At 38.9% G+C, this 18,756-nt stretch overlaps 4 protein-coding genes across 5 annotated transcripts; 2 read left to right on the top strand and 2 right to left on the bottom strand.

The window, feature by feature from the left end:
• Window positions 1-218: 218 nt before the first annotated feature.
• On the bottom strand, window positions 219-3,285 carry LOC109149535 (transcription factor RF2a-like). Its single transcript, XM_019297344.1, has 5 exons — window positions 3,062-3,285; window positions 1,641-2,613; window positions 1,412-1,544; window positions 1,232-1,316; window positions 219-911 (listed from the first exon to the last, which is right to left on the bottom strand). Exons 2-5 carry the CDS (start codon window positions 2,567-2,569, stop codon window positions 739-741), a joined length of 1,320 nt encoding a protein of 439 aa, XP_019152889.1. The 5' UTR covers window positions 2,570-2,613; window positions 3,062-3,285; the 3' UTR covers window positions 219-738.
• Window positions 3,286-5,231: 1,946 nt separating this feature from the next.
• Window positions 5,232-7,229, bottom strand: LOC109149169 (aldehyde oxidase GLOX-like). The gene has a single exon (XM_019296829.1). It carries the CDS (start codon window positions 7,207-7,209, stop codon window positions 5,482-5,484), a length of 1,728 nt encoding a protein of 575 aa, XP_019152374.1. The 5' UTR covers window positions 7,210-7,229; the 3' UTR covers window positions 5,232-5,481.
• Window positions 7,230-10,977: 3,748 nt separating this feature from the next.
• On the top strand, window positions 10,978-13,146 carry LOC109149789 (V-type proton ATPase subunit c1). The gene is made up of 3 exons (XM_019297786.1): window positions 10,978-11,255; window positions 11,351-11,636; window positions 12,657-13,146. Exons 1-3 carry the CDS (start codon window positions 11,180-11,182, stop codon window positions 12,787-12,789), a joined length of 495 nt encoding a protein of 164 aa, XP_019153331.1. The 5' UTR covers window positions 10,978-11,179; the 3' UTR covers window positions 12,790-13,146.
• Window positions 13,147-14,137: 991 nt separating this feature from the next.
• Window positions 14,138-18,159, top strand: LOC109149714 (1-acylglycerol-3-phosphate O-acyltransferase-like). 2 transcript variants are annotated; one of them, XR_002048992.1, is made up of 9 exons: window positions 14,138-14,756; window positions 14,868-15,104; window positions 15,488-15,534; window positions 15,860-15,978; window positions 16,070-16,230; window positions 16,751-16,854; window positions 16,937-17,036; window positions 17,210-17,390; window positions 17,479-17,554. XR_002048992.1 is itself a non-coding variant. In XM_019297651.1 (9 exons), exons 1-9 carry the CDS (start codon window positions 14,551-14,553, stop codon window positions 17,972-17,974), a joined length of 1,224 nt encoding a protein of 407 aa, XP_019153196.1. In that variant the 5' UTR covers window positions 14,138-14,550; the 3' UTR covers window positions 17,975-18,159. The 2 variants fall into 2 exon arrangements, 1 of the variants encoding a protein (XP_019153196.1); XM_019297651.1 differs by lacking the exon at window positions 17,210-17,390 and adding an exon at window positions 17,849-18,159 and having other exon boundaries at window positions 17,479-17,602.
• Window positions 18,160-18,756: the final 597 nt, after the last annotated feature.

Genomic DNA, 18,756 nt, shown 5'->3' with positions numbered 1-18,756 from the left:
AAGCTCTTACAGTAATAAAATGCAGAAATTAGTATGCTGGCTGGGTATTCTCCATTTCATACTTGACTTCAAAAGCAACAATGATTGGAAAGGTAGGCCCTCACCATGATAAAAACATTCAATTCACAGGGATACACATGAACTGGAATCACTGCAACGTGCATTGCAAGAATGCTTCTATGCCCCACTTTTACTACTGATTGATCAACACATAATACTGCTATAATAATAAGTTTTCATCTACCAAGAAACTAAAAAAAAAAAAAAAAAAACAGTGTCTGATTCTGCACACCTCACCTAAGCTCAGAACAGGAAGGTATATATGAACATTAACACTATAACTCTTTTCAGTTGGGATTTCGGTGTTTTGTGTACTTTCGGGTCAGTTGTAGAGTCATTTGGGGATAGATGCAAGCACACAAAATGGTTAAAGAACGCGACGAAAGCAGGGTGAATGATGGGTCGTGCTTATCTTAAAGTATCATGCCTGTTAATAGCTAAAGAAACTATGCCAAACCTTCCAAGTTCAATGAAGAAAAAGGGCAATTATTTGCACTTGAATGAATCACGCGTATATAATAAATAGAGAAGTCTGTGTAAGGGCTTTTTACTTGTACTGTACTATCTTCAGATACTATGTGGTTGAGTAACCGTGAAGCACCACAACTTTGCTCCGACTGACAATGCTGATAGGCGGTGTAAGTTTTACTAAAGCCGTTGATGCTGTTCTTGATGCGCCTATTGGCAGTAGGAAACTTGGACTTGACCAGGCTGCTGACGCTGCACCTGAAACATATGATGCTTCTGGGAAATTTCACGAGGCACTTGATTCGAGAGTTTTCCCTCTTCCCTCAACTCACCCATTGCAAGCTTTAGACACTGGATTTCTGCAGATAGTGACTCGTGCAGACCTGCCAAATATAACCAAACGTAAATAAATCCCTTCATGACACATGATATGTGATATCTATAATAGATATTTACGCAGATAACTACTCTAACTAGGAGCGTGTGAAAACTGTATTTGAAGTTTGGGAAACAAATCTCAGGAATCAGGAAGAAAATTTGCAATGTTTGCACAAGGGAGGGAAGAAAGAGACGTCAGATCATCTTACACTTTATGGTGCAGAAACAAATTGAAAAATCAATAGGGAAATGGAAAATGCAGCAAAATAGGTTTATAATCTTTCTGTAATTCTGCTTTTAAGAAGTACTGAAATGACTTAAGTACCATCTCTGAGTTGTGCCTGGTGACCCATAGCTTGAAGGCGGAATTGCAATTCATTGTTCTCACTTTTAAGCCTGCTAATATCTTTCTGAAAAGAACAACAACATCAACAATGTCCAAAATAAACAATCTTGCATTTAAAAAGGGAAGATCATAGAAAGTTCATAAGCTTGCAAAACGCACCTGCAAAGTAGTAATTTGGGCTGACGATGTGGTTGCCTCCGTTTGCAGAGTATAAACCTTGTGTTCCAACTCTGAAATATACCGCATCTTTCGCTCCTTGGAACGAGCTGCAGAATGACGATTAGCCAATATTCTGCAAACAAACAAATTAAATGATTCCTTCATCCAGATACTTCAAAGATTGCAGTACTTTAGCAAGTACATCAGTACATGCCCATCACAGCCATACCTTTTCACCTGTTTAGGATCTGTCGTTGCAACCTCAGCAAGCCTTTCGTCAGCCATAATCTTTTTCAGCTCAGCTTCACTAAACTCAACACTTATAAGATCAAAATTCAACTTGGGTAACCTTTCATTCAACGAATTGCTAGGTGAAAGCTGCCCAAGTTGATTTCCCAGAGAAGTGGGTAACTTTTGTGACTCATCAACAGAGCTCAAATTTGGAAAAGCGCTATCCATTGAAAGACTCCTGAAGTGTCGAGTGACAGGCACAGTATCTCCAGCAGCACTTCTTTTAACTTTTTCTCCTGCACCTGCTGTGTGGATTTTAGCACCACTTTCTGTTTCATTGCTATTATCACCAGAGCTTATCTGCTTGGTCCCACTAACCATGCTATCCTTACTTTTATCCTCATTTCCAGAAGAGTAAAATGGTTCTAAATTACCCAAATTCATGTATGAAGAGAACAGGTTATGTATAACCCCTCCCTCAAATTTCTTTTCACCCATCCCCTTTGCATGGCTCTTGTCCCCACTACCCACATTCACTTCCTGTTTCTGCAGAAGAATGGGAGCATCTCTTCCCTGACAATCCCCCTGGCCATGCATGGGCATCATCAACTGAGGTGGATACTGAAAACTAGCCGAGATCCCAAATAGAACATCACTATTGGAACGACGATGGCCTTTACGAGGTGGAAGGCCATCACTACCTCGCAAAACATTCTCTCTGCCTTGGGAAGCACCATCTGCATCCTCAATGATTGCATCCTTCAAGCTATAGATAGCTGAAGGCATTGGTGGGCCACTGTGAGGAGAAGGGCTTAATGGAGGCAGGGAATTGTTTGCAAAAACAGTTGGCTGAGATAAGGACCTTGCAAGTGAAGCTCCCAACCCCATATTCTGATGAATTGGTGGATTGGAAATCTGCCGAGCCATCAGAACTAGGTGATGAAAAAGGCACAATGGTACTCACCTTCAACCTGAAATCACAGTAAAGACTCAAACTTTTCTTAATTATTTCCAGATTACAAACTTACAATCAAGACTAAAACTTTCCTCCCCTCCAATAATGCCCAGACCATAACCACACAGAATTTCACAGCTTTCATGAGAACCAACCCCCTCTAAACAAGTAAAAACAATCCCAATTCCCTGATTACCCTATCACTCCTAGAGTCCTAGCTCTTCCAATATCTAGTAGTAGTGTGAGAATTACACCTAATGTGGTGAGCTCTTTGTGGACACCAGACACTGGTCTCCATTAGACCGAGGTGTGGGCCCGGGTGAGGGAATTTTGCCTTTTGGGCTAAGGGCAAGGAGAACGAAAACTCAATAAATGCACTACCCCAAGAATGAGAATTGAGAAGACAAATCAAAAGAGCATGTTGGAGTATTACAGTAGAAAAGGAAGAAGTGCATCGCAGTTACCTGAATTGTTTGATTCACAGCGCTGAAGCCACGTATGTGTTTGTTGAAGGTGAAGACAGGAATAAAAGTGGGGGGTTTTTGGAAGCAGGATTTTCCCGCCGAATGGCGGTGATTGCGGTTAAAATTACGCGATTTTATCAAAGACTGATTGTCATGTGAGCGTTCCTCACTGTCTCAGTGCAGGCAAGCAGAGCAGGCATAGTGTTAACGCGCTTACAGTGGGAAGATAACAGAATTTCGAATTGACAGTGACCCCTTTGAATTGAATTTGTCATCAGTTTCATTTGCACTCCAGCTGCTTGCCAAATTGTCAGATTCCATGAGCAGCTTATTCGGCCTAGCCCAACTGGATATAATCTTTGTTGGCCCAACTAACTAGGAATTGCGCCCAAAGTCCCAAACCAAAACAATTCATGGACTTTTTTATGGCAATTTATATCCTACACCACGGCGCGCGTTGCACTATGCGCCCAGATGCAAAACGAAGTCGTTTTAATTATTTTTTTTTTTTAAATTTCCCGCCCCAATGAATGGCAGTAGTTTTTTCTTAAAAAAAAAAAACCCGTTGTTCAAGAATGTACATAATGTTATACTAGAATACACATAATGTTATACATGAATGTACATAATTATATAACAAAATATACATACTCTTTTTAAAAGATAATACACATAATCTAACATAATACATAATAAACATAAACTTTTAACATAATACACATCGACTCTTAACATAATACACATAAATTTTCTGATTCGGATGTACATAATTGTATAAAAAGAATGTACATAATTGTATAAAAAATACACATAACTGTATGAACCAATACACATAACGTTGTGAACAAATACACATAACGTTGTTAACAAATACACATAATCTCAGCAACTTCCTCCTGCGCCTCCCAACACTACCCCAAAACGACGTCGTTTTGGGAGGCGCGCGGCGCACAGTGCTATGTGCGCGGTGGTGTAGGATATAACGATTGCTTTTTTATGTACCTTGTTACTCGTATTAAATTTAGAGCAATCCTCGTGCCATGGACCAAGGTTCACAATGCATTGTGAATCTTGGGCATGGGGCATGTGTATGTGTCTTATGTTGTGAATTTTTTTGTTTTGTGTAATGAAATTTTATACTTTAAGAATATGAATTTTGTACCTGAAACAAATTAGTAATTGTGTCTTATGATATGAAGTTATGTGTCTTGTGTTGTGAAATTATGTGCTTATGAAAAATAAGTAAATATATAACATGTGTATATACTTTAGCTTGTGTTATGATTTTTTATGTCTTGTGTTATTATATTTTGTACCTTACGGATATGAATTATGTACCTCGTCGTTTCAATCCAAGGTCCATAATGTTATGTGGGCCCTGGTCCATGATATAAATTGCTAATTTAGAGCAATACCAATGAAGATTTTTATTGGGTCTTTTGTAGATTTTAAGTTGGGTGGATGGATGAGAAAGTAGGAGAGATGTATCAAGAGCATCACCAATAGTATATTTTGGGGGGTTTTTACATGGTTTTTGAGATAACAATTGCCAACATGGAAGAGAGAGAGGGAAGAATGAGAATGTGTGAGTTCCTCCGGCAAAGGAGTTTTTTTTTGCAGAAATGTGGGACCCATTGTTCAATCTTGCCATTCACGCCGTACAAGCGTGGCTGTCACCACTGCGCCCACCGGGCGCGTTTATGTGGATGTTTTTTTTTTTTTTTTTAATTTGCTTTATTTTATTATTTTTTTTCTCTTCCATCTCATCTTATTTTTCCTAATCACCCCCACAAAATCTCTTCAAAAATCACAACAAAAAATCACTATTGACATCATTCAAAATAAGATCAAGGGAGGAAACCCCACTACTGATGTAAGAAAAATAACTTATGACTTTACAAACTTAAGCCTTGCGTTTGTTAAGCGGTCTGCGAATAGAGCAACCCATGTAGCCATGTATTAGCTAGAAAAACTCTTTTTTTGTCGGACTACTCAGATTGTTCTCTTATTCCTTTTCCCTTCATTGCTCACGTTTTGAGCATGAACCTTACTTAATAAATTCTTGTTTTTTGCGTTATAAAAAATTCCACTATTAAAGATGCCCATAAAGATTGGATAGAATGATTGCGTCAACAAATGACAATGCTATAGGAAATGTGAGGTAGCAAAGTACGGAAGTACCTATTTGGCACTTAATGATATTTGTCACTTAGACAATAAAATGAAGTAATTACATCACTTTTTCTCTCCGGATGTCCCTTTTCCTTACACTTTGATGATTTTTATAGCTAAATCCGATCTTATTTTCCGCAATCACATGCCCACATTTTCATGGTTTTTATAGTAATTATTAAAATTTGTTAATTATAGTACAACATCATAGACGATTGTGTTAATGGTAAAAATTATGAACTGTTAATTTACTGTATGTGTACCCAGATTCCCTTGCTGGGTATTTCTCGATGAACCACGAAGAGAAGATAGTATCCAGACGGAGCCAGATTACCGGAATCCGGAGCCACCACGTCGATTCCGTACTCTTCTTCTCCGGCGGCCTTCACTTTCACGGTGTTCAGAACCAGTAACCGTTGGTTCATCGAGAACGAGTGTGTGCTAAACGCCGGCGACACCATTGTTACCTTAACTTGGCTCATGTCCACCTTGCCGGAAACCTTAAACTGAACGGACACCACTTCCCCGTAGCTCAGCCCCGACTGCGACGCCGGCGAAACAATCTCCGGCCGGAGGGCGGCGTATTTCGGGTCCAGGTACGACGGGGAGAACGCTTCCATGCTTAACTCCGTCGGGAAGAACACATTGGTGAACTTGTAGGTTGCGTGAGGGTTGCTGCCGGCGACGAGGACGCGGCCGTCGGTGATGAGAACGGCGGAGGAGTGATACATTCTAGGGATTTTGTTAGGGTTTTGGAGCTCGAATCGGGACCCGGGTGGGGCATCGGGGCGGTAGAGAACCGGGTGGAAAGCCGGGTTCCGGCCCAAATCCCACCCGGCGGCGCCGTTAGTGGCGCCGTTAATGATCAGAACATTCCCGGTGGGTAATATCACCATGTCCCCCATCACCCGAGGGAACGGCATCTCCTCCGTTATCCATTCCGGGTTCGGGTCGGTTATCACGATCCGCCCACAAGTATTCAATGCCCCAACGAAAATATTCCTTTTCGCATTATAATATGCGTCTTTTGGTGACCCACCACATACCAAAACTTCCGCCATGGTAGTTGGACCTTTCAAGTTCTTCAGAGGTAACAGAACCGCCGAGCCACTGCTCGGATAATTCCTCGGCTCGCCGCCGGGAATCTCCGGATACGTTCTCACAACAACGTTGTTAACATAATCCAGCAAGATTGCTCGGTTGTTTGCGAATATGAAGAGGTTTCCGTCGACGTTGAGGAGAACGAAAGGATATAAGTTATTCTCGGCGCCGAGTCCGGGATCAGTTGTCTGCGCTAGAAACGGGAGGGAGTAGAAGGTGTCCGCCGGGCCGGATTTCGGGAAAAACTCGTAGTTAAATGCTCGCCGGCCGCCGACGATGATTTGCCGGCCGTCCGGTAAGATATGATCGGTGGAGTACCACCTTGGTCGGACCAAACCGTACGGGATTTCTTCCCAATCACATTCCGCGTCATTGCATGGACTGAAACGCCTAACGACGCGGGTGCCTTCGCCGTAGCCGCCGGTTTGGACGAGGGTGCCGGCGGGGGAGACGGAGCCGGAGGAGCACCAGAAGTCGGAGAGGACGAGGACGGGGCGGAAGGAGTTGGACGCGACGTCGTACTCGACGGAATGGGCGGTGCAGTTGTCGTCCGGCGGTTTTCTGCCGCCGAGGCCGCCGCCGCCGCCGTGGTGGCATTTGCCGTCGGGCAATGAGATGTTGGAGGGGCCGATGTTGGTGCGGTCGAAGGCGACGACCTTGTCGTTGTGGAGGAGTTGCATGTGCATGGCGGAAATGCCTATGCTGGGTTGTAGTAAGTTCCACTTGCCGCCGCCGCGGACGGCGGCGGCGGCGGCGGTGAAGAATCCCCGATTGTGAAATGTTTGCGGCAGTAGAAAGAGTGTGAAGAAAAGAATAAGTTTTGGAGTCATTTTGTTGTATGTATTAGTTGTTTTCTGTGGTTTCGAGTATGGCATGCAAGAACATATGGGATGGTATTAATAGCAGCTACCCATAACCCATGCATGCATATATACTTATGCATATGATTTATAGATGATGATAGAATAGTAAATATCAAATGTACACACAAATGTTACAATTTAACTGCATTGCTTTTCACCTTATCAATATAGATTATATTGATAGTTTTTCATACATGAGGATCGGAGAATATACACGATGGTCCGGGTACTAAAAGTTGGGCGATCGGTTTGAGATGACATGTATGGTCTGTTTATTTTCAAAATCAGTGGACTTGACTTAAAGAAAATCAGTCTACACGTTCCCACACCGTCTCCACAAGAGATTGTAGAGTAATATTTAAGTCGACATCCGCGATGGCTTACTCTGATCTAGACGAATCAACCCTGGACTTTTCTCGACACCGGGTATCCCGCTTTACTCTAAATAACTTTCACTGGATTCTTCTCAGTTCACTTTGAACCTTATCAAGCACGGGTAGATCTTTCCCACCAGAGTCCTACCTATCAATAAGAGAACCAAATTAATTGATACCACACTCCAATCAAGCCCCTAATGAACTCCACCACAAAAGCTAGCTCATGAGTGGAGGTTTATTAGCCCCAACTTAATACCACTTTACAATATCTTGTGAAGCCGATATGAGATCATATTAGTCTAAAAGTGCTTAATTTGTTAAGATCAAGAAATATCAATTATACGAACTTGAGAATGCTATCCCAAACACGTATCTCCGATCCATCCCATCTTAAGAATCAAAATCTAAAACGCAAGACTGTACATTGTAAATTAAAGCTGGCAATGTTCCTTAATTTTCGGCTTATTATATTGATGACTACTTTGATGTCTACCCCTAGTTTTTGCTAAATCTGAAACTACAATTTACTTATTTAAAATGGTAACACAATTTAATAATTGTAATAAACATCCATATTAATTAAACACAAGCATAAATTACATAAAGTTCAAATTTGTGAGTCCACAATGTAACAGAAATTAAATATATGTTTTAGGGCAACCTAGTATAGTATGAGCTAGGTTGGTTATGGAATGGGACAACCCCATCTAAGTTAGTCGAATAGTTTGTTTGATAATTATCATGTTTCAAAACTGACTTTCCTCGAGAGTTATCTATTGACTTTCTTAGTTTGAATTAGTCAACTATATGAGTAACCTAAGTTGGTTTGTTTTCTTGCGATTCTTTACTAACTAGAGCTACAAAACATGTTAGCTTATTAAGAATAAATTTTTGAATAGCAGTTGTAGATTTTTTCGTAAATCAAAAGTTTGCTATGTATCGTAATAGAGCATGGCGGAATACGATAAAAGGCTGGTTGGAGTGTCGTTCGGTGGGTATACGTATATGGTATTCTGGTATTGTATTGACAACCTCATGAAAAGGAAAAAGAAACATTTGCTAATAAGCTAAGCTTTAATACCAAGGTAAAGCATATTCTTTCCGGTCTATGTATGATTTGAACCATTTGGTTCTTTAAAACAAACTGAAAAAAAGAAAAAGGACATGTGGTGCTTCCTTCAACATGCAACAAACCGGGAATAAAAATACCACTCTCTCAGTCAAATCTACTGTACATGATATTTTTAGTGCGATTTATTTCTCATGTATAGTTTGCGAGTTTATCCTGTACACACCCTGGTGTATAATAGTAACAACATGTTTAAGTTTGTGGATATTAAGTCAACAGTTTGACCAATTTGACTGAGATTACTCTTTGTATCGATGTATTCAATAGAGGGTAGGTAGCTATACATAAGCAAAATCTAATTGCCTGTATAAGCTAGAAAATGGGTTTTTAGGATTAACACCCATGTTGAGTTGTTTTTAAGTAGGTAGCTTGTATTCTTCCACACAAATGTTTATTCCATAGACCAAAAAGGCAGTGGTGAATTGGCCGCAAGCTAAGGTTTACTTAAAGTACGTTGTTTGGTGCATTTCATGTTTGTGTAGGGGCTGTCTTATTACCTAATTTCTTGTTTTATACATTGATTTTAGGGCATGTCTTTCACGTCTCCAATTGATTTAATGTCAATCTTATTTTTCCTCTTTCAATTCGTTCCAATCCTTCCCTTCCATCTATTGATCACTTCCTTCAAATAGTTAGCTATTAAACATGAACGAGATTTAATTTACTCCGTGCACATTTTTAAAATAATGATTGCGAGTACTTCTTATTATTTAAAAATACATAGATAGGCCACTTTAATAATGCACACACCCACACATAGAATATGCATAATTTCTTTTTGGAACAATCCTAAATGAGTTGGTCAACTGTTGGCCTAATAACTGCAATATTTTAAATTTGATTCTCTATGAATTGAAAGCTACCTATCATACTGCATTGATATCTATATCATATATTCCGAAATAAGAAAATTTTAGTCGTGAATTTTAACTAGAACTTTTTTGTTAGGTCTATCTCATTAATTTAGATTGTATCCATTGGGTTGTACTTATTTATCTTCATTGCTACATGCATCAATTGTAGTAATGCTTCAATGCTCCAAATGCTAATGTTTTACGTGTCCAAAGGAAATGATAGGTGGACTCTAATTGAGTAAAATTTGCGCCGTATGTGATTTGATTTGATTGGAGGAAGAAGAATAAAAGTAATACAAATTTTGACCTTTTTCTTTTTAATGAATCAAATTTTGACATGTAAGTTAGGAGTAAAAAATCAGGGAGTTATGCGGTTAAAAGGCTGAGGCTTTCAGTTTACACGAAGCTCTTAGTTGGTTCAAGAACACAAGTCTAGGTAGTGCGGATATTGAAATGGATTCCCAAATTGTTTTTTCATGCCATTAGTACTTCTTCTTTTAATTCTGTTTTTAGTTTTTAATTGATGATGTAAAAGATTTAGCATCCACGATTAGGGATATTGAATTTCGTTTTGTCAAGCGATCTGCAAAGTTAAGTTGCGAAAATGGTTCGATTCTCCTCCATCTTTTCTTGTAAATATTTTTACTTGTGATTCAATGAACTAATCTTTCGTTAAAAAAAAAAAAAGAAATAGAATTAAAGTCTTGGAATTGTGGGCTTCGAGTAAGCAAAATCCATAACAATTTTTATGAAAACAATAGCGGCAATCGTTATATTATAGACCGTGGTGCATGTGCACCGCGGTCAAAAACGACACCGTTTCTTTAAGTAAAGAAACGGCCCGCCGTTAGAGTTAACGGAGTCCGTTTGTTTGGTATATTAAACACCAACTGACACTACAGTATATTCAAACCGACACTGCAGTTATATCAAAATGATACTGTAGTTATAGTGAAATGAAACTGCAGTGTATATAAACTGAAACTGAATACATTTCACATATTTGAGTGTATATTGTACAATGAAGCTGTAATTATATCAAAATGATCATGTAGTTGTGTTTTAATGAAACTATAGTGTATATAAAATAAAATTAAATAACATTTTCACATATTTGAGTCTATAAATATCGAATGAAACTATAGTTATATCGAAATGAAACTGTAGTTGTGTTCAACTGAAACTGCAGTGTATACAAAATGACACTGAATAACAGAGTTACTTTTTGCAAAAGGGTGCGAAACGGCGGAAATAAACACTGTTAATTTTCATTTAAAAAAAAAAAGACGCGCGGTGCATAATCGATTATGCACCGCGGTGCATAATATAATTTGCCCAATAGCGGCAGTGCGGCCCATAATTTCGGCCCACTATTTTATTTTATTTTTTAATTTTTAACTGTCTTTTTCGTAATCAAGTCGAGTGAGGATTAAATCTGAAAGCTCTGGAATAAAGACAAAGTTGATTGATATCGGTACCAGAACTTTTTGAGATTCAGAGCAAAAGGATTCACAGTTTTTCCGAGACTGTGAGCACAGCCATACGCCGGGAATTCTCAGATCCGGTCAATTACGCCGTCGCTGCAGATCCGATCGAATCCGGATTCGAAAGCACCAGAGAAAATGTCAACTTTCAGCGGAGATGAAACGGCACCGTTCTTCGGCTTCCTCGGCGCTGCTGCCGCCCTAGTATTCTCCTGTACGTCAATCCGTTCTCTTCTTGTACAGATCTAGGATTGAATTTGTGTATTCGATGAGCTTTTCGCGCCTAACTTTGTGAATTTGCTTTAACAGGTATGGGAGCCGCTTACGGGACTGCGAAGAGTGGGGTTGGTGTGGCGTCGATGGGAGTCATGAGGCCGGAGCTGGTGATGAAGTCCATTGTGCCGGTGGTTATGGCTGGTGTGTTGGGTATTTACGGTTTGATTATCGCTGTTATCATCAGTACTGGAATCAACCCCAAGACCAAGTCCTACTATCTCTTTGATGGCTACGCTCACCTTTCTTCTGGCCTTGCTTGTGGCCTCGCTGGCCTTTCTGCTGGTATGGCCATTGGAATTGTTGGTGATGCCGGTGTTAGGTAAGCTGAGCTTCGTTTGTCGTTTTGCTGTCCTGTGGATATCTCATTTTATACATTTATATAATATGATTTGTTGTGAATTTGATTGCATTGGATCGGATTAGGAAATAGGAAGATACTTTCGGTGATTATGGATCCTATATTTGCTGTAAATGGATTTGTTTTCTATTATCTGACTTTGAATTTAATGCTTTGTAAGTTTGTAGTATCATATATGCATTTCAAAATTCAAGATGATTTCGTAGCTTACTCGGTCCTAATGAGTAGATTATCTGGAGTTCGTGATTGGTTGAACTACATGATGACTTTTCAATCTGCTTGGTGATATACTAAAAAGATGACTTTTCAATTTTGTAAGAATTCAAGTAGTTGGAGAATATATTTTATTGGTTTAACTTGAACACCAAAGCCTGGCATGCATAATATGTTGCTTTGCCTACGTAGCGGAAGATGCAGCATATAGGAGATAAAGATCTCGAGTCATATTATTCATGACCGTAGCATTCACTGTGCAGAGTCCTATGGGACCATGGTGTAAATCAACCAGTTCCGCTAGGATCAATTTGTGTTTCCTGAATCCCGAGGTTGAATCTAGTTCACTCCTCTTCTTAATTCTTATGCTTACGTTTTGGTTCTTTTATATAATTTGGGGAGGTATTTGTGGGCCTTACACAACAGTGGTTAGTGTTCTAGGCAAAAAAATGAAATCAAGTTCATGTTGTAGTATTATAGTAGGTTAGTTGGTTATCAATTTTTACTAAAGAGTGTGATTTTTCCATTCAAAGTCATGAAATTATTCATTCTAGGGCAGAATGCCTAGTGTGTTTGATGCAATTGCTCCTGTTAATTATGAACAGACCATTCTTTCACACTCATTGTCTCCAGCAATTTGCGTATTGGTTAAACAATCCACCTATTTACATCTTCTGTTGTTTCACTCCTTTACGTCCTCCATGTGTAGATTCTTTCTATTATTGGTGATTGTTATATTTTGTCACAATTCTTTTTCGTTCCCCACAGGGCCAATGCACAACAGCCCAAACTTTTCGTCGGGATGATTCTCATTCTCATTTTTGCTGAAGCTCTTGCTCTCTATGGCCTTATTGTTGGAATCATCCTCTCCTCCCGCGCTGGTCAGTCCAGAGCAGAATAGGGGACAAGCATTGAACTTTCATCATATTCGTGATTGCAGAGGCCGTTTGGCTCTGAAAAAACTTAATTTTTGCTTGAAGATCACATGCACGAGGCTTGAACAATATGGGTTTCATATGCGCAGATGTTGTGATGTAGATTAGATCTCGCTGTAATAAGAATTTGGAGTTTTAAAACTCTGCTTGTATTATTATTCTTACCAGAGCTGACTTCAACTTTTGTCCTCTCCCAGTTAGATCGTCACATAATTGAAATAATGCGCACGCAGTTACGTTCAAGCTGGTTGCTTGGCAGATTAGTTGGTCTTCAACAGTTGAACCGGTGTTTAATTTTCTGAAGTGTTTGCATTACAGATTAACTTTCCGTGCTTGCAGATCATATTTATACATCTTATTAAGCAACAGTGTTGTTGGTGCTTGCTTGCCCTTTAGTCTCACTTGACCACATTCTCATAATTTCACTCAATTGTGATTCGTCAATATCTTTGGACCACGCAATCTACATAACTTTAAGAATAATTCATATATCCCAAATACAAAATCCAATGTTAAACATTATAAAGAATCAAACTATAGGAAGAAGGTGACGTTTGGTCGCTTCGTGGAGGAAGAAGCGATGCTCCACGAAGCAGCGATGCTTGGCGACCGATGACCAGAAACGGTCGCTTGCGACTGATTTATTAATCATATAAAGTTTAATTATTGAGGTATCGGTCGCTTTCTTCATAGAGGAAGAAGCGACGCTTGGCGACCGACGATCATAAATTAGGGTATTGGGCGCCTTCTTCCTAGAGGAAGAAGTCACACTTGGCGACCGACGATCAGAAACAGTTTAATTATTAGGGTATCGAGCACCCTTCTTCCTGAGGAAGAAGCAATGCTTGGCGACCGACGAGGGCGCCTTCTTCTTAGAGGAAGAAGCGACTCTTGGCAACCGACGACCGATTTAATCATATGAAGTTTAATTATCGGGATATTATTTGTAGATGACCGGTTTCCTTCTTCCTAGAAAAAGAAGAAGCGATGCTTGGCGATCGACGACCAGAAACGGTCATCGATGATCGATTTAATCATATGAAGTTTAATTATAGGGATATTATTAGTAGATGACCGGTTGTTAAATTGAACTTTTTAAAAGTTTAAAAGTCTAATTGCAATTTCGTATAATATTTAAGGTCTATTTGATTGTTTTTTTTTTTTTTTTTTTTTTTAAATTCTTTGAAAATCTCTATAAAAATGTTGATTGAATAAATGGGTAAATTAAATAAAACCATATGAACCTTCTAAGCAATTCGACTATTATTATTTTTTATCTCATTTATTCCATTTTTCACCGGTCACGTATGTCATTGCAGACGTTACTTGCGATCCAAATATCCCATTCAATATTGATTTCCGTGTAGACCAATCTACGTCTCCAGAGAATCGTCGACCGCATAATTTCTCCACGTCCGCGCGTCGGCGCTGTAAAATCATCGTTGACGGTTTACGCGAGCGACGTCATCCTTTTCGCCATCAGAAAAAAAATATTCAAAAAGGAGAGACGAATAAGCAGGCTGCTATTCCGCGAAGGCGGTAGGATCGTCACGGGACTCGAGGAACATTCTATTACCTACGCTCGCACCCGCGTATATAGGTGGCCGGAGAGGGAGAACTCTGCGGCTATTCATTCATTTGTTGAATTGAAAAGAAGAGCAATTGCTTTGACTATTATTCTAACTTGCAACAATCCGCCGCCTCTCTTGAAATTGAGGGTAAATTGTATGAGCATAGTGCTGAAGAGGTGTTGGAAACCGGCGGTGAAGATGGCGGAAGAGATTAATTCACCTTCTGCTGCTGCTGCTGCGGCCGCCACCGTGGCTGCTTCGGAAAAAAAGAAGAGATCGCTATGGCCGTCTGTTCTGCGGTGGATCCCTACTTCCACCGACCGCATCATCGAATCCGAGAAGCGCCTGCTTTCTCTTGTCAAGTAACTATCTTAAAATCCCTAGTTTTAAATCATTTCTGCATTTTAAGATACCGCTACTTATGCTGTTGGATTGATTGTGAATTCCGGTGTATTTCATTGGATTTTAATCAGGACTCCCTATACTCAAGAGAGAGTTAATATTGGTTCCGGTCCGCCGGGGTCCAAAATTAGGTGGTTTAGATCCGCAAGCAACGAACCGAGGTTCATAAATACAGTTAGTTTTGACAGCAAAGAGGGATCTCCTACTCTTGTTATGGTTCACGGATATGGTGCTTCTCAAGGCTTCTTTTTTCGCAATTTTGACTATCTTGCCAAGCACTTCAGAGTCATTGCCATTGATCAGCTTGGGTGAGTATTGTACTATTGTGTATTATACACATGCATAAGCATATTCTGTCTGCTTCCCACTCTCAAGCCTCAGATGCCTCTGTTGATTTTTGCACTCTGCCAAGTACATTTAAATGTATTTTTTGCCATTTCATTTGTAATTGAAAACGTTTTTATTTCAGTAATTGTGAAATAGTCCAAAATACATGCACATTTTGCTTGTTTTTGTTGAACTATACTTCATACTTAATATAGTAGAAGATGTTACAGTACATGGGTACATGCATTCTAAATGTGGTTAATGCTAATGATGTAACTGATAAAATCTATATGTTTCTATGCATGTGCATGTGTGCATATGTAGTTCAGGTTTTTACTAATCCTTTTGATCCATGTTGGTGCAGGTGGGGAGGATCTAGCAGACCTGACTTCACATGCAAAAGTACAGAAGGTCAGATGCACAGATACTGGATAACACTTACTTTTGTTTCCTTGTAGCTGCCATTCACTTACAAAATGATCCCTCTTTTTAAAAATTTGGATGATTCACACTAATTAGGATCCCATAGATAGGTGAAAAGGGTTTTTTAGGTTTGGTGAATGAATATAAGTCCCTTAAACTTACAAAAAGATTCATCTTTTAGGTTTGGATGATTCATACTAGCTAATTAGGATCCCAAAGATAGGTGAAAAAGGTTTCTTAGGCTTTGATGAATTAAAATTTATTAGATTTTCCCTAAATTTACATCGTTTGCATTGTTGAACTTGTAATACAGAAACTGAAGCATGGTTCATTGATTCTTTTGAGGAGTGGCGCAAAGCCAAAAACCTGACCAACTTTATTTTACTCGGGCATTCATTTGGAGGGTATGTTGCTGCAAAATATGCACTCCAGGTAAACTTTTTCTGTTGGAACTATGAATTTTTGCTTATTAAATCAATATCACTGTTTCTCTGAGCTGATGTTAATTCTGTCAATATTCTAGCATCCTGAGCATGTTCAACACTTGATACTGGTGGGATCTGTTGGGTTTACATCAGAAACAGAACACAGGTCAGAGTGGCTTACACAGTTTAGAGCAACATGGAAAGGAGCTATTATTAATCATCTATGGGAGTCTAATTTTACTCCTCAGAAGCTTATTAGGTATCTGCTGTTAATGCTCCCCTTATTTTGTTATTCTTTTGTCTTTAGAATATTTTTCATTTCAACTATTTTCTTCCCAACCAAAACAGAAAAGCACCTTATAGTGTTTGTTACCATTTTTATTATCTAGTTCATGCTCTCACTTCAATTTGCAGATGTCTAATTTCTTTTACACAATTTTTTTTTTTTTAATAACTGTCATTAAAAGAAAGTAACACGATGTAGACAGAAGGATTGATCCATTCATTCTGAATTATGTATACTGATGACTATTGTACTAGTCATCTCATATATTTTCAATTCCATCCAACTTTATGTGTAGTTGGAGTTCACCATGCAGAATTTGCACCATTTTGTTTACAGTGAGCTCCATCTATGGAATTGCTAATTGTTCTCCATTTTACCTGCTATTTTCATATATGAATTGTTTCTCCATAACATCTTCAGGGTAAGTTGAGAGGACTATTGTTTTTGACTTGTTATCATAATTATTAAATTTGATCTTTTTATGTTTATGCAGAGGTTTAGGTCCATGGGGCCCAGATCTAGTTCGCAAATATACAGGTTCTAGGTTTAGTTCAGCTGGGGATGGTTTGACCAATGAGGAGTCTACGCTACTGGCAGGTAGCTTCAAATGAGCCTCCTTCGCTTGTTAGTCTTTACCTGTTTATACATTTTCTAATGACACCTGTTTCTTTATTGGAAGATTATATGTACCATACTCTGGCAGCCAAAGCAAGTGGGGAGCTGTGCTTAAAATATATTTTCTCCTTTGGAGCATTTGCTCGGAGTCCTCTTTTACATAGGTGAGAACCTTGTACCATTATATAGAGATTGTTCCTTTAATGAATGAAATGCTAAGATAGTCTTAATATTGAGCTCTTATATCTTTAATTTCATGCATGAATCATGATTTTACCAGAATAGTTTTAAAACCCTGATGTGCTTTCTGCCTCCTGAATTCAAGTTGTTTAAGTAGAAAATGTTCGAGCTTACAATGTCCTCAGCTTTTTTTGGCTGCCAATGGTAGCATGGTTTGGTCTTCTTTTGTTTCCCCCACCTTGGGGCTGTGATGTTTTGGTGCACAATGACCAATCGGGCGCTAGTAGCTTACGTCTCGTCCACGAGATTCGATTGGCGTCTGTTTTTGTCCGCCCCGGGTAGCACACCCTTTTGTATTCCCAAAAAATATGTATATAGCTATATAGACATGTCCTTCAATCAAATGTTATATCTTATTGGATGCAGGGCATCGGAGTGGAAGGTGCCGACAACCTTCATATATGGTGTCCAGGATTGGGTGAATTACGAAGGAGCAGTAGAAGCACGCAAGAATATGAAAGTTCCATGTGAAATCATAAGGGTACCTCAGGTTAGTCCATATCTAATACACCCCTCCCCCACCCCACCCCCACCTACAGACAAACAAAAACACACTGAGAAAATAAATGGAAATCAATCAACCCACTACTTTTTGCTTTATGAACATAAGCATACAAAATGTGGGGATATTGGGCAAGGACTAGTTGCTGTGCACCATTTTGCTATGGAGTATATTTTTTCTTTTTAACTGTAAGGAGGCGCTGACTTTTTTTTTTTTGTTGGTTTAAAATTTCAGAGTGGGCATTTTGTGTTTATAGAGAATGCACCAGATTTCCATTCTGCTGTAGACTATGCTTGTCGTAGATTTCTTTCGTCAGATCAAGACAATCAGTCGCTTCCTGATGCCCTGTTATTTGTTTAATAAAAAAGGTTGTCATGTTATAGTCCTGGAATTAGTGTGTAATATTCTAGTTACTAGTTAGTTCTCTTAATCTTCTATATAATCTGTGTCGTTATCTTCTATGGCAAGAATAGCCATGTGTATGAGATTTCTTTCTGGTACATAAGATTACACATTTCATTCAAGATATGCCCATTTTATGGTAAGCACTCCTGTCATTGCAATGTTCATCATAGTTTTGAGCCTGCAAGCAAACTAATTCTCTATGGTGGTTGTGACATTTTGTTATTTTTTCGATTTTAACCGGTTTAATTGGTTTAGAGGTCTGATTGAATAAAATTTTAGTTCAATTAATTCGGTAATACAAAGTTCAGTTCAATGGTTAATGTTTTAAAAACTTCGGTTGAACCCCATGCGAGCCGGCGACCGAAGCCACAGGTAAACGGGGAAACCATTAACCATATGAACCTTCTAGGCAATTCGTATTATTATTTGGAATAAGGTTCAAATTGGTGACTGAACGTAACCTGAAAATGCAATTAGGCCACTCAACAAAAAAAAAGTTCAATTAAATCACTGAACACTTTAAAAAGTGCAATTAAGCTACTAAACACTCCAAAAGTATGCAATTTCACCGGATAACAGGTTACCATTAATTTTAGCAGGTTACCTGCTTACGTGACAGCTGAGTTGACATTTTTAATAATTTTAAATAATTAATTTTAAAAAATGAAAAAAAAAATTAAATAAAACGAACGGCCACCCGTAATTTTTTTTTAGTTTTTTTTTAAAAAAATTATTAT

Source organism: Ipomoea nil, unplaced genomic scaffold (assembly GCF_001879475.1).
Source record: "Ipomoea nil cultivar Tokyo-kokei standard unplaced genomic scaffold, Asagao_1.1 scaffold2159, whole genome shotgun sequence".
Taxonomy (NCBI): domain Eukaryota; kingdom Viridiplantae; phylum Streptophyta; class Magnoliopsida; order Solanales; family Convolvulaceae; genus Ipomoea; species Ipomoea nil.
The sequence above is the reverse complement of the archived record's forward strand: the minus strand, read 5'-3'. Positions and strand labels throughout refer to the sequence as shown.